This window comes from Rhineura floridana, chromosome 22 (assembly GCF_030035675.1).
Source record: "Rhineura floridana isolate rRhiFlo1 chromosome 22, rRhiFlo1.hap2, whole genome shotgun sequence".
Taxonomy (NCBI): domain Eukaryota; kingdom Metazoa; phylum Chordata; class Lepidosauria; order Squamata; family Rhineuridae; genus Rhineura; species Rhineura floridana.
The window spans coordinates 16,752,684-16,765,136 of record NC_084501.1 but is presented as its reverse complement, the minus strand read 5'-3'; the positions used below and the strand labels follow the sequence as shown (position 1 = coordinate 16,765,136).

Genomic DNA, 12,453 nt, shown 5'->3' with positions numbered 1-12,453 from the left:
CTGAAATTGACAGGTTCATCATAAGGCAGAGGTGAGGAATCTTTTAATGTCAAGGGGCGTGTTCCTTCCAAGGTAATCTGTACAGGGGCCGCACACCAGATGTGGGCAGGGCCGGAGTCCAGTGTGGGTGGAGCCAGAGCTGAAAGTGGGTGGAGTTTGCAGATATGTACAGTGCGCACACCCGCACCCTCACCCTCACCCTCACCCTCACCCTCAGCCCTACACATACACACAACACAGGAGAGGGAGCAATTCTGTGATTCTCAGAGGAGTGGCCCAGAAAGCCAGAGTGGATTTGGAGGGCCCCATGAAACTAAGCTGGGGGCCACAGGTTGTCCCATGTTGCCGCACAGTCCTGTAGAGCAGGATGTGCCCTCAGTATGCAAGAAGAGCCAGATCCCTGCCCCAAAGTGCTTGCAATCTAAAACATTCCCTTCCACGCAAGCTTCCATGGGCCTCATTCCAGTGGTGGGTGGAGCCAGAGGCAAAGTGGGTGGAGCAATGAATGTAACTTCACCTTTGTGTGATAGGCTAGTTTCTACACTCTCTCTCCCCTCCATCCAGGCAAGCGAGAGTCAGGATCAGACTTCAAGGGCACATCCCAGCCAGGCAAAAATACTCAAGCAGGTGTGGCCTGGGAGCGGGGGTGTGGCCTGGAGGGCTGCATTTGACCCTTGGCCCTGAGATTCCCCATTCTGGTTCTTCAAGATTCGGCTCGCTACAATGCACCGGGGCCCAGCTTGCTAGAATTTAAGTGGGGAATGGAGGGATTTAAATCTCCCAAGTGGGGAGTGTCAAATGCCTGCCGTTTTACACGTCTGGCAGCTGCTGAGGTATGTTTTGAAGTAAAGATAAGCTATGGCAGAACAATAGCCTCCCCACCTCTGTCCCCCCAGTATATCTTGCCACTCAAAGAAGGAATGACCTCTAGGCTTTTAAATCAGCCGAGAACTGTCTGTAAATGAATATACCATCCCCGGGAGGTACCAAAGTGTCTTCAACAGTGCACCACTGAGGAGGAGCGAGTGTTGGATGCCAAGAGATGATTGAGTGAATTGGGGCGTACCAGGAATGCCTTTTCCTGTTTTCGCTTGGGAAAGGTGGCAGGGTGTATGTATGTGTCCAGACTTAGAACGGTTCCTGTGGTGTGGTGTGCCCTTCCATGCTTAGAACGAGCACGGAACCTAGGAAGCGGCATTATATTGTATCAGACCTTTGCTCCATCAAGCTCAGTATCGTCTGCACTGACCGGCAGCGGCTCTCCAGGGTTTCAGTCATGGGTCTTTTCCTGGCCCTACCTGGAGATGCCGGGGGTTGAAACTGGGGCCTTCTGCGTGCAAAGCAGATGATGGACTGCTGAGCGGCGGCCTTTTCAATACTTAGGAGTATAGAAAGTTGCCTTAGACGCAGAGTCAGACCGTTTGTCCATCTGGATCCATACTGACTGGCAGCAGCTCTCCAGGGTTTAAGACGGTGGTCTAAAACTCCTAGGAACACGGGAGGTGTTTTGTACTGACTCAGACCACTGATCTTCCTAGCTCAGTTTTGCCTACACCAGGGATAGGGGAACCTCCAGATGCTGTTGGACTCCAGCTCCCATCAGCCCCAGCCAGCATGACCAATGGCCAGGGAGGATGGGAACTGGAGTCCAACAACAACTGGAGGGCCACAGGTTCCATCCCTCCCAGGCTGTACGGGAGACCACCTGGGAAACCACATGTATGCCACGTTGGGTTTCTCGATGGAAGAAAGTCGGGGTATAAATCTAGGAAAATCAAGTACCAACGAGAGGCAAATTGTCAGGATTGTCTTCAGCTAAGTCTTGCACAGAGTCGACCTGCAGGAATTAATGAACCTAAGTTAGCTGTGTCTGTTCACTTCAATGGGTCTACTCTGAGCAGAGCTAGCAGGTGGGTGCCACCCCAAAGTATTTATTTATTCATTTAACCACAACAAGGGACGCCTTTGTGGTCAAAATGGCTGCCCTGCTAATACTGAAACTCCCATTCAGATGGCATTGCGTTCTCCTCCGTTTATATCATGTAAATAAATTGCATTCCCCTACATGCTGGAGAGGCTGTGATGCCCTACGGTCCTATAGACACATGTGGTGGGACTGTGGTCCCATCCCAAATTTCTGGAAATTGACCTGGTGCAGGCTCTGTTATTTATTTATTTATTGTATTTATATACCGCCCCATAGCCGAAGCTCTCTGGGCGGTTTACAGTACCTAAAAACACATACAAATTTAAAACTCATCTTTTAAAAACAATTTAAAACACAATTTAAACAGTTAAAACAATGTAAAAACACATGCTAAAATGCCTGGGAGAAAATAAAAGTCTTGACCTGGCACCGGAAAGATAACAGTGTTGGCACCAGGCACACCTCATCAAAAAGATCATAATTTGGGGGCCACCACTGAGAAGGCCCTCTCCCTTGTTGCCACCCTCCGAGCTTCCCTCGGAGTAGGCACCCAGAGGAGGGCCTTAGATGTTGAGCGTAGTGTACGGGTGGGTTCGTATTGGGAGAGGCGTTCCATCAGGTATTGTGGTCCCAAGCCGTGTAAGTCTTTATAGGTTAAAACCAGCACTTTTCACAATCCTAATGTGGTCCACAAAGGACTGGTTGGATTTTTGTTGCAGCGACCCCACTGGAAATTTCGGCCAAATGGAAGATAGGTGTGAACCTATCAGTTGGTAATTGGATGTCCAAGATCTGGGAGATTGCGCTTTCAGAGCATCTTACACAACACAGTAGAGTGGCACATGGACAATCTAAAACGGGCAATTTTGATGTCATCCGTTTTCCTTTTTTGAGATACATTCATTGTTATTCAAATGGTGTACTACCTCCAGTAATGCATATCTCCCTATGGAGAGGTTATGTTGGTTCTCAAGGGGATGTTTCTGTATGAAAAAAAAAGTATTTGTACTTACTCCTCCCCCCCCGCAGGCAACTGGGCGATGAAATAGGTATGCTGTCTTTAATGTGATGTACTCTTTTAATGTGATGATATATTGTAATGTACTCCTTTAATTTTTATTGTTAATTTTGCTTCCTTGACCCTTTTGTCAAAGAGGTTTACAGGCTCATGTTGTTACAGTAAAAAGTTCTAACAAAATTTTATTGTGGAAGAAAATGGCTGCCCTACTGATAACCTCCCTTGCTCTGCCTTGCAGTCGTCTACGTCTGCTGCGCCCCTGACATCTTCCATGAGCTCATGCTCTACGCGCACCACGAGGGGCTCACCACGGGTGACTATGCCTTCTTCTACATTGACCTCTTTGGGGCGAGCCTGCAGAGTTCCATCTTCCCGGACCGGCAGCTCCCATGGCGACGGGAAGACGGGCACGATGCCATCGCCTGCGAGGCCTACAAGGTAAGCCTCCTCTGTAGAACCGTTTCCACCACCCCATGCAGGCGGCCCCCTTCAACACTAACTGTTTGAACTGAAACAAATATACATTGGCATGTATTTGCCATTTGTCAGCTCTGTTTTTCACTATGGGATCCTGGGGTGTATGCAGAGTAGAGCTATAGGGTTGTAATCAGTGCTCTCCCCACTCATAGTAGACCTCTTGAGGAACTGAGGCATACGCAGGGTTTGACTTGCGGGATAAAAGGTGGGTGTTTTGGGGGGGAGGTTAATGAAATTCAGAAGCCTCTCCCCCTGGCACTTCCCCCCCATTGGCGAAATCATGCCCCCTGTAGATTTCTTAAAACAATAGCTAAGCACAGTGGGGAGGAGAGCCTGGCTGGGAGTCCAGAGTCTGTGAGTTCAAATCCCCGCTCGTGTCTCCTGGGGGTCAAGGGCCAGCTAAAGATCACCCCACAGTGAGTGGCTCAGGGGTTATGTGCCCTGCCACCTGTGCAGCCGTGGGCAAGCGGCATAGTCCCAAGGAGCCCAGTTGCCCCCCAGCTGGCAGTTGTGGACAAGGAAGGGGCTGGCGTGTGCAGCTGTGGCAAACTCAGCAGGCCCTAGCCAGCTGGGGAGGACTAGCCTCAGAGGGAGGCCATAGTAAACCCCCTCTGAATACCGCTTACCATAAGTCGGGATCGACTTGAAGGCAGTCCATTTTTTCAATGGATCCACTGCAAAAGATAAAACAGCAGCCACCCTTGTCTGTAATTCATACAGCGGCTGCGCAAGATCAGCGCCTCCCATTGGTCAGCAGAACAAGGCTTCTGGTTGGCTGGGCCTGGTTATAAATACTAGGAACCCAGACTTTGGCTCAGGTTAGACCAGAACCTTCCCCCCCCCCCCCCAGCAGCAGCTTAGCTCTTAGCGTGGGGACTTTGAGAACATCAGAAGTGGGCCATCTAGTCCAGCGTCCTGTTCTCAAAGTGGCCAACTGGGTGCCTCTGGGAAGCCCGCAGCCAGGATTTGAGCGCCACAGCAGCCCTCCCCACTTGTAATTCCCAGTCAGCGGTGACACGGCAGAAGTGTATAAAATTAGGCACCACGTGAAGAAATCCTTCCTTTTGTCTGTCCTGGATCTTCCAACGTCCAGCTTCATTGGACGTCCCTGAGTTCTGGTGTTGTTAGGAGGGAGAAAAAATTTTCTGCATCCACTCTTTCCATGCTGTGCATAATTTTATACACTTCTGCCGTGTCACCGCTGACTTTTCTCTAAAGAGCCTGAAATGCTGCAGCCGTTCCTCATTAGGACTTTGAGCTGGACAACGCTCTTTGCAGTTCTAGGCCCTGGCTTAGGTGTATTGTGTTTAACTGCTGGCTTTGATTTCTTGATCACCTTGGACAGGGCAGGAGGTCATGAGGATTAGGGAAAGAGGTGGCTGGGAGTTAGCTACCTCTTGCTGGAAGGCACAAGGAAAATGCTCAGGCCTCCTTGCGTCTGTCTCGCTCGCAGAGGAGCTGGGCTGTTGCAAGGTGCTTCGGGCTGTTTTTCCGTTGTTGCTTTTTGCAGCTTGCGGTCTTAACTGTGCGTATATTAGCAAGCTTTTGGAACAGCGGAGGTTTGCTTGCTTGTTTGTTTATTGAATTTATATCCCACCCCTCCTCCCGAAGGCGGCAAATGTAAAGCAACTGAATGCAAAGAAGAAGCAACATAATAAAAACACTGCTGTTTTTAAAACATTGTTAAACTGTTTTTAATAGAGTTAAAAACGTTGCTGTTAAAAACATTCCAAAACACAGTTAAACGATAGAAGAACACAGTTCAACTATAGGGGAACGCAGTTAGAATGTAGTGAGATACTGATACAAAATGTTCCATAACACAACTTAAAACCCGTGTTTCGTCAGTGACCCCCATCAGAGGGGAGGGGCATGGAAGATGAGGGCGGAGGGGATGGGTGATTACTTACTCCAGACCTGGCCTGCGTTGCTTTTCTCCAGGCATGGTCCAAAAGAGAGGAAGGAAGCGAGATAATTCCCCGGATGGAGTGACCCAGCTGGTCGGGGGCTATTAATAGTCCCCAAGAACTGGAAGCCGGCATGAATCTCTGAGAGGAAAGGGAATTGTTGATAGGGAGGGTGGGATTCACTGCCCCTAGAGGAGGCTCTGGTGTTAGCCGGGTGGAGAAGCGTTTTTTCCTCCCCAACCCGGGGGCCGCCTTTTCTTCTGGGCAACTGTCCAGGGGCCACATGGCAGAAGTGGGCGGGGCCAGAGCGAAAGCGCGCAAAGCAGCCAATGTAGAATTTACCTTTGTACAGCAGGGTAGTTTCTTACACCCACCCACACGCCCCTCTCTCTATCCTGCATCCGGGCAAGCAAGAGTTGAAGGCTGCGTCCCAGCCAGGCAAAAGCACTCCAGGAGGGAGCAAAGCGAGGCCAGTGAGGGGGTGTTGTTTGGGGAGAGTTCTGAGGGCCAGACAGAGAGGTTTGGAGGGCCGCAGTTGAGGTTCTGCACCCCTGGCTTAGCTCGCTGTTCTGCAACCTTGGGTGCCCAGATATTTATTGGACTACAATTCCCATCATCCCCAGACAGCATCGTCAATGGACAGGGATGATGGGAGTTGTCGTCCTTCAGCCTTGGGTGCCCAGGTGTTGTTGAACAGTGGTCTAGAGAGCTTTAAAAACGGGGGTGCATCCAATGTTAGCCCCTACTCGGAGCAGACTTGTTGAAATGAATGGACCCGACTAGCTTCAGTCGATTCATTTCATTGGGTCTGCTCTGAGTATCACTTAGCTGCATGCCACCCAGGAGGGCCGCAAGCGCGCCACCCCGGCTTAGACGTTTTTCATTTCGTTTTTTAACCCAGGCATTTTAGCATCTGTTTTTGTTTTTTAAAAAAATTAAAAATTGTGTTTTTAAATTGTTTTTTGTGTTTTAAAAATTGTATATTTGTTTTTATTGTTTTAATTGCTGTAAACTGCCCAGAGAGCTTCGACTGTGGGGAGGTATATAAATGGAATTAAATAAATAAAATAAATAAATAAATATTAAATAAATAAATAAATAAAAGGACGGAGGGTTAAGGTACATTCATGAAGGTCTATCCGCAGCTATAAAGCAAAATGGCCTGATGGAAGCTCCATGCACAGGGGCAGTCTACCTTGAAGAACTTGGTTCTGGGGCTAAATGGGGGGGGCTGTTGCTTCCATACCCTGCTTTTGAGCTTCTCAGAAGCATCCAGCCAGCCACTGTTGAAGTTTATTTATTTATTTAATTTAATTTATTGGATTTCTTAGTTGCCCATCTGGCTGGCTAACCAGTCACTCTGGGAGACGTACAAAATAAGCAAAATAGCACAATATGACACATCAATACAATAACATTAAAATCTAAAAGCAATGATGTTAAAATCTAGCCCACCCCAAAGGCCTGCCTGAAGACCCAGGTCTTCACAGCCCGGCGGAAACTCATTGTAGAGGGGGCCTGGCGGAGATCATTTGGAAGGGAGTTCCATAGGGTGGGGGCCACAAATGAAAAAGCCCTTTCTCTAGTCCTCACCAGCCTAGCTGTTGCCAGGCGAAATAGGCTTTGCTCTGCCTCCCTACCCCAGGGTTGGTGAATCTCAGGCCGGGGGTGGTGGCGGCAAATGTGGCCCTCCGGGCCTCTCTGCTTGGCCCTTGGGACTCTCTGCAGGCCACACCCCCAACCTGGCCCCAAGTGCTTTTGCCTAGCTGGAGCGTGTCCTTGAACTCTGATCATGCCTCTTCCTTGCCTGGATGGAAGGACCAAGAGGTATGTGTGTATGTGTGAGTTGTGTGTAGAAACCAGCCTACTGTACAGAGGCAAAATTTGCATTTGTTGCTCCGCCCGCTTTTGCCTCTGGCCCCACCCACCACCGGCATGCGGCCCTCGGGCCAAAAAAGCTTCTTCACCTCTGCCCTACCTGCCGGATGTTTTCAACTCCCATCAGCCCCAGCCAGGATGGCCGACAGCCATGGGCAGTGGCACCTGGGAGTCCAGCCCCATCTGCACTAAGCCACTGGCAAGTGGTCTCGAGCATGCACCTTCCTCTCAACTCCTCTCTGCAGGCCGTGATGATCATCACGTACGCAGAGCCCACGAACCCTGAATACCGGCCGTTCCTGGAAGAGATCAAGGAAGCTGCCGAAGCCCAGCTCAACTTCACCATGGAAGACGGGCTGGTAAGGAGGCTGGGCCGAGATCTGGTGTTCCTGCCGAGTGTGGCGGTGGGGTGTGGGGGAGCAGATTGGTTGGGAATGTCTGCGATGTTGGTTCGTCATTGTCTTCCAGCGCCGTTCGAGCTGATTGGTTTTGTTTGTTTTATTTGCGTCCCCCTGTTTGTCCGTCATGGGACTCCAGGTGGTCTCCGATCCAGGCGTTGCCCAGATGATAATAATTACAGAGAACCTTGCATAAACAAATCCTTAAAAACATCAATACGGAAGGGTAAAATTGTAACCAAATGCTTGGATAAAAGGATGGGTCTTCACCAGCTGTCTAAAAATGAGGAGGCGGCTTAGATCTTCTTACTTTCAGCAAAGAAGTCACTGCATCGTCAGCCTTCAGTCCACGTTGTGTAAAAACAGTATTCACAACAGCCACCGTAACCACACCCAAACTATTGTCCTCCCTAGAGCCACTGGGTTGTAGTCATCTAAACCCTACTCAGAGGAGACCCAGTTAAATGAACGAACTTAATTTGCTCATATCCATGAGCTTCAGTGGGTCTACTCTGAGTAGGACTAGCCTTAAATACCACCCACTTGTTCTTTTGTTTTTTGCGCATCAGGCTCTGTCTCTGAGCTGCTCTTTTGCATCATATTTCGGGGGAAGGGCCGTTGTGTCTCCCAGCCCTACTTGAAGATGCCAGGGATTGAACCTGGCACCTTCCTGTGCACACAGCCAATGCTGTATCCTTGAGCTACAGTCCTTCCCCATAATTATGTTTCGGTTTGCGCATCTGCCCAGCAAGTGTGCATTCCATCATCTCTCATTAAAATGCAAACAGAATGAAACTTCTATCCCATCCCTATTGATCACGGAGTTCTAGTCGGGAGGGTGGGGTGATTAAAGCAGATCCTCCAGCCTCCAAGTCTGCCTGCCTGAGATGTAGAACTCTTGAAGGGCTGTAATCGGTTGTCGTTTTAAAGTAGCATTGTTGTGGGACGGGACTCGCTCCTGGCTTGGCGGAGACCATTTGGTTTTGCCTCCCTTGCCGAAGGGCAGGGTAGCTAATCTGACTGGCCTTTTTTTGTCTGCCCTTCCAGAAGAACTACATTGCCGGTGCCTTCCATGACGGGGTGATGCTCTATGCCCAAGCTGCACATGAGATGTTGGAGCAGAAGGGGTCCTTCTCCAACGGCTCACTTATCACCCATCAGATGCGGAACCGTACTTTCTACGGTCGGTACCTCTTGGGGTCCTCCTGATATTTGTGTTCTTTAAAATACACACGTATATATATTGTTGTTGTGGAGGGGCTGTAGCTCAGTGGGAGAACTCCTTCTTTGCATGCAGGAGGTCTTGGGTTTGATCTCCCGTTGAAGGGATGGGAACAGCCATTGAAGGAATGGGAACAATCTGGGCTCCTACTGTGAATATGGATCGTATTTGCTGGACTGAATCCCATTCTGGACATGAGACGAATAAGCGAACATGGGCAATTCCCCCCCTGTTGCTGTTCTCGACAGAATTCTCTGACATCCCTAGCTGCTACCACTGGCCCACCCTCTCCAGCGTCTGCCACCTCAGAGAGTTGACTCACTCTGCCTGATGGTAGGGCTGGCCCTCATTTTCAAATGTAGACCCATTATACAGAGTGGGCAAGTTTCAACTTCCCGAACTCTGGGGAAGTTTTAACAGAAAGCTCCTTCCTCAAGCTCTGGGGGTTTGTCGATGGCATCCACTCCACGTGTTTATATCATTAGTTTTTTATTTGCAAATTTAAACAAAGACGGGAAAGGGGAAAAAAGAAAACAAAGGGAATAAATAAATAAAACAATTAAAGATAATAAAATAAAATAAATTATACTGTATATGGATTCTACTAATTGTAACAGTAAGCCACCATCAGTTTACACTATGGATACAATAACCATTGGTACATGAATCTTGAGTTAAGCATATAAATTAATGTAAGCCCTCCAGATGTCCTGGTACGTAGCCATACAAAACTGATGTAATTTCATATGCACATATGCATGTGCCCTTTTAAAGCACATGCCTTCCCCCAAAGGATCTTGGGAGCTGTCGTTGGTTCAGGGTGCTGGGAACTACAGCTCTGTGAGGGGTAAAAGACAGTTCTCAGGATCCTTTCGGGAAAGCCTTGTGCTTCGCATGTGCTTTCAATGAATGGCGCAGATGTGACGGGCTGTCATGCTTGCGGAAGTGTGGAAGAGCAGGCCAAGTCTCCTCGAGGATCGGTTTGGGATTTCTGACGGTATTTTCTCCTTCCTCCTATGCAGGGGTCACAGGGGTCGTGAAGATCGACCAGAACGGTGACCGGGAAACGGATTATTCTCTCTGGGACATGAATCCAGCAAAGGGGGAATTTGAGGTTAGTGGGGCGGACGATGGTGGCATAGAATCTGGAGACTCAAAAGGACGTAATTGCCAAGGGCGGCCAAAGCACTTTGCTGTCTGAGACAAGGATCAAGATGGTGAGCAGACTGGTGGACTTTTGGTATTTTGGAGGGTGTAGTCTGCAACGCTTGCCTCTGGCCTCACCCACAAATTGGCATGTGGCCCCCCGGAAGGTTGCTGAGAAGGGTATGTGGCCCCCAGGCTGAAAAAGCTTCCCCATCCTCATCATGGAGGAAGAATGGTACCCTCCGTCACAACTTGCTTTCTCTCTCTCTCTCCTTCCCCCCTCCCCCTTTCCTTACACAGATCGTTGCCAGTTACAACGGGATCACCAAGAAGTTTGAGCTGGTCCCTGGAAAGGACATCCACTGGCCAGGGAATGCCGTTCCCAGGGACGTGCCGTTCTGTGGCTTTGAGAACAGCAACCTGGCATGTCAAAAAGGTATCGGAAGGAGAGGAGAGGGCTCCCGTGCGGCCTGCTTCAGCTGGCTGTGCATAGTTACAGTGGAGGCTGGTCCATTAGGGTGGATGGAGCAGCGCCCCACCAAGCACAGCCAACCCGCACTTTCCTGGCTTCCTACTTACAACAGGTTCTGGGGGGTGGCTCTGCCTGCCATCTTCCTCCTCCTTAGTCTCAGTGTTGCCCCTCTTGGTACTCATCAAGGAGGAGGAGAAGGGGACAAAACTAGTCGGCTCTGCCTGTCATTGGCTCTGGCTCCACCTACTGTTGGGCTTTCGCCCCACCGGTCCCAAGGAGCACCAGCTGCCCCTGTGCATGGCTATCTAATATTCCCTCCCTTTCCCAACTCAGCGGCATAGTTACAGCCGAGGTGGGCATCCTGTGGCCCTTGAAATGGTGTTGGTCTCCCACCTTCCATCAGCCCCAGCCAGCCAGCATGGCCGATGGTCAGGGATGATGGGAATTGTAGTCCAACAACATCTGGGGACCCAAAGGTTGGGGAAGGCTGGAATGGGTTTAGGCAAGTTGGTCAAGTGGCCCCTATTAACACAGGTAAGCATTTGGCCAGGAGAGTAATGTGTGCCGTAGGAACTCTTTCAGGAGAAAGGCTCTCCTCCGCCCATCACTTATCTAGAGGCGCCCTCCTCCTGGAGCCAGGAAGTGGCCTGTGTGTTAGTCTGAGCAGAGCTTGGAAAAGTTACGTTTTTGAGCTACAACTCCCATCAGCCCAATCCAGTGGCCATGCTGGCTGGGGCTGATGGGAGTCGTAATTCAAAAAAAGGAACTTTTCCGAGCTCTGAGTCTGAGGCAAGGTGAAGCAAGGAAGCCGGAGAGACACACAGCGAGGCTTGCTTCATGTGCGGAATCCCAAGCCATGGCTGTGTGGGGTGCCTCTCTGGAAAACTAATGGGGAAGCCAGATCTGTTGGACTGTTAATGCCTCGAGCCCCTCCATCTTACGCTCAGGTTGTGTATATGTGTAAAAGAAACCATATCTCCTAAAAGATACCCACAGTCTCCACTGACCTTAATTCCCAGGAAACCAAACCCTGGGCAAGCGTTGGCACTCCTAGAAGTTGGCGATTGGGGTGCACGCAACAATATGTTGCTTTGCCTGTTTCCTCCTCTTGCCCTGTTCCCACGGGCACGTGGCCCCTGGAAGGTTTCCCAGAAAGGAATACAGCCCTCGGGGCTCTGGAGGAAAGGTTCCCCACCCTTGGTTTAATGGGAAAGGGCTGGCTAGTGCCTGTCCTTTCTACATTCCTTTGTGTCTCTTGCTACAGCCTCCTTCTCCCTGCTGGAGATCCTGTCCCTCACGATGACCTTGGTCCTCTCCATCGTCATCGTCACTGCTTTCTTTGTGTACAGGTGAGTGCACGGACGGGTTTTTGTGGGCAGAGGCTACCAAACAGAAGGGAGGCCCTGCTGCATCGGACCTGGGGTCCGTCTGGTCACTGGCCAGCCATCTGACCCAGGCCGGGCTTGAAGGCAGTGCTTCTTCCCTGCTCCCAGTTGCTTTGTCTTCAGCAACTGACATTCAGAGGTAGACTGCGTCTACACATGGAGGTTTTATTTGAGCATAACCTCCTCACATCTACATTTTTATTATGAGTTGTCTCCAATGCTAGTCCTACTTAGAGCAGACCCATTAGTAATTAGCAGACGTGACTAACTTGAGTCCATTAATTTCAATGGGTCTCCTCTGAGCAGAAGTCATTCGGACACAATATTTACTATATTTAAACTCCACCTTTCCTCCAAGGAGTTCAAGGTGACGTAGGTGGTTCTCTCATTCCCACCCCCCACATTTTATCCTCCCAACAGCCCTGTGAGGTAGGTAGGTCAGGCTGAGAGGAGGTGACTGGCTCACGGTCACCCAATGTGCTGCATGGGGATTTGAACCCAAGTGTCCCTGGTTCCCAATCTGAGGCTCTTAATTGTTACACCATCACTGGCTCCGTGAATCAGTCTCTTCCCCCCCTTTTAAAGGCATCTGAGACAGCTTCCAACGGTAGCCCCCAAGTCCA

At 50.0% G+C, this 12,453-nt stretch overlaps 1 protein-coding gene across 5 annotated transcripts in view; it reads left to right on the top strand.

The window, feature by feature from the left end:
- The window catches only part of NPR1 (natriuretic peptide receptor 1), a 61,694-nt gene that overhangs the window by 24,108 nt on the left and 25,133 nt on the right, over nt 1-12,453 (top strand). For all 5 annotated transcript variants that reach the window (XM_061606251.1, XM_061606247.1, XM_061606249.1 and 2 more), the window contains exons 2-7: nt 3,184-3,383; nt 7,453-7,566; nt 8,653-8,788; nt 9,850-9,941; nt 10,274-10,409; nt 11,710-11,794. In XM_061606251.1, the coding sequence (XP_061462235.1) occupies nt 3,225-3,383; nt 7,453-7,566; nt 8,653-8,788; nt 9,850-9,941; nt 10,274-10,409; nt 11,710-11,794 (722 nt within the window). In that variant the 5' untranslated portion in view covers nt 3,184-3,224. The remainder of the gene's footprint in view (nt 1-3,183; nt 3,384-7,452; nt 7,567-8,652; nt 8,789-9,849; nt 9,942-10,273; nt 10,410-11,709; nt 11,795-12,453) is intronic.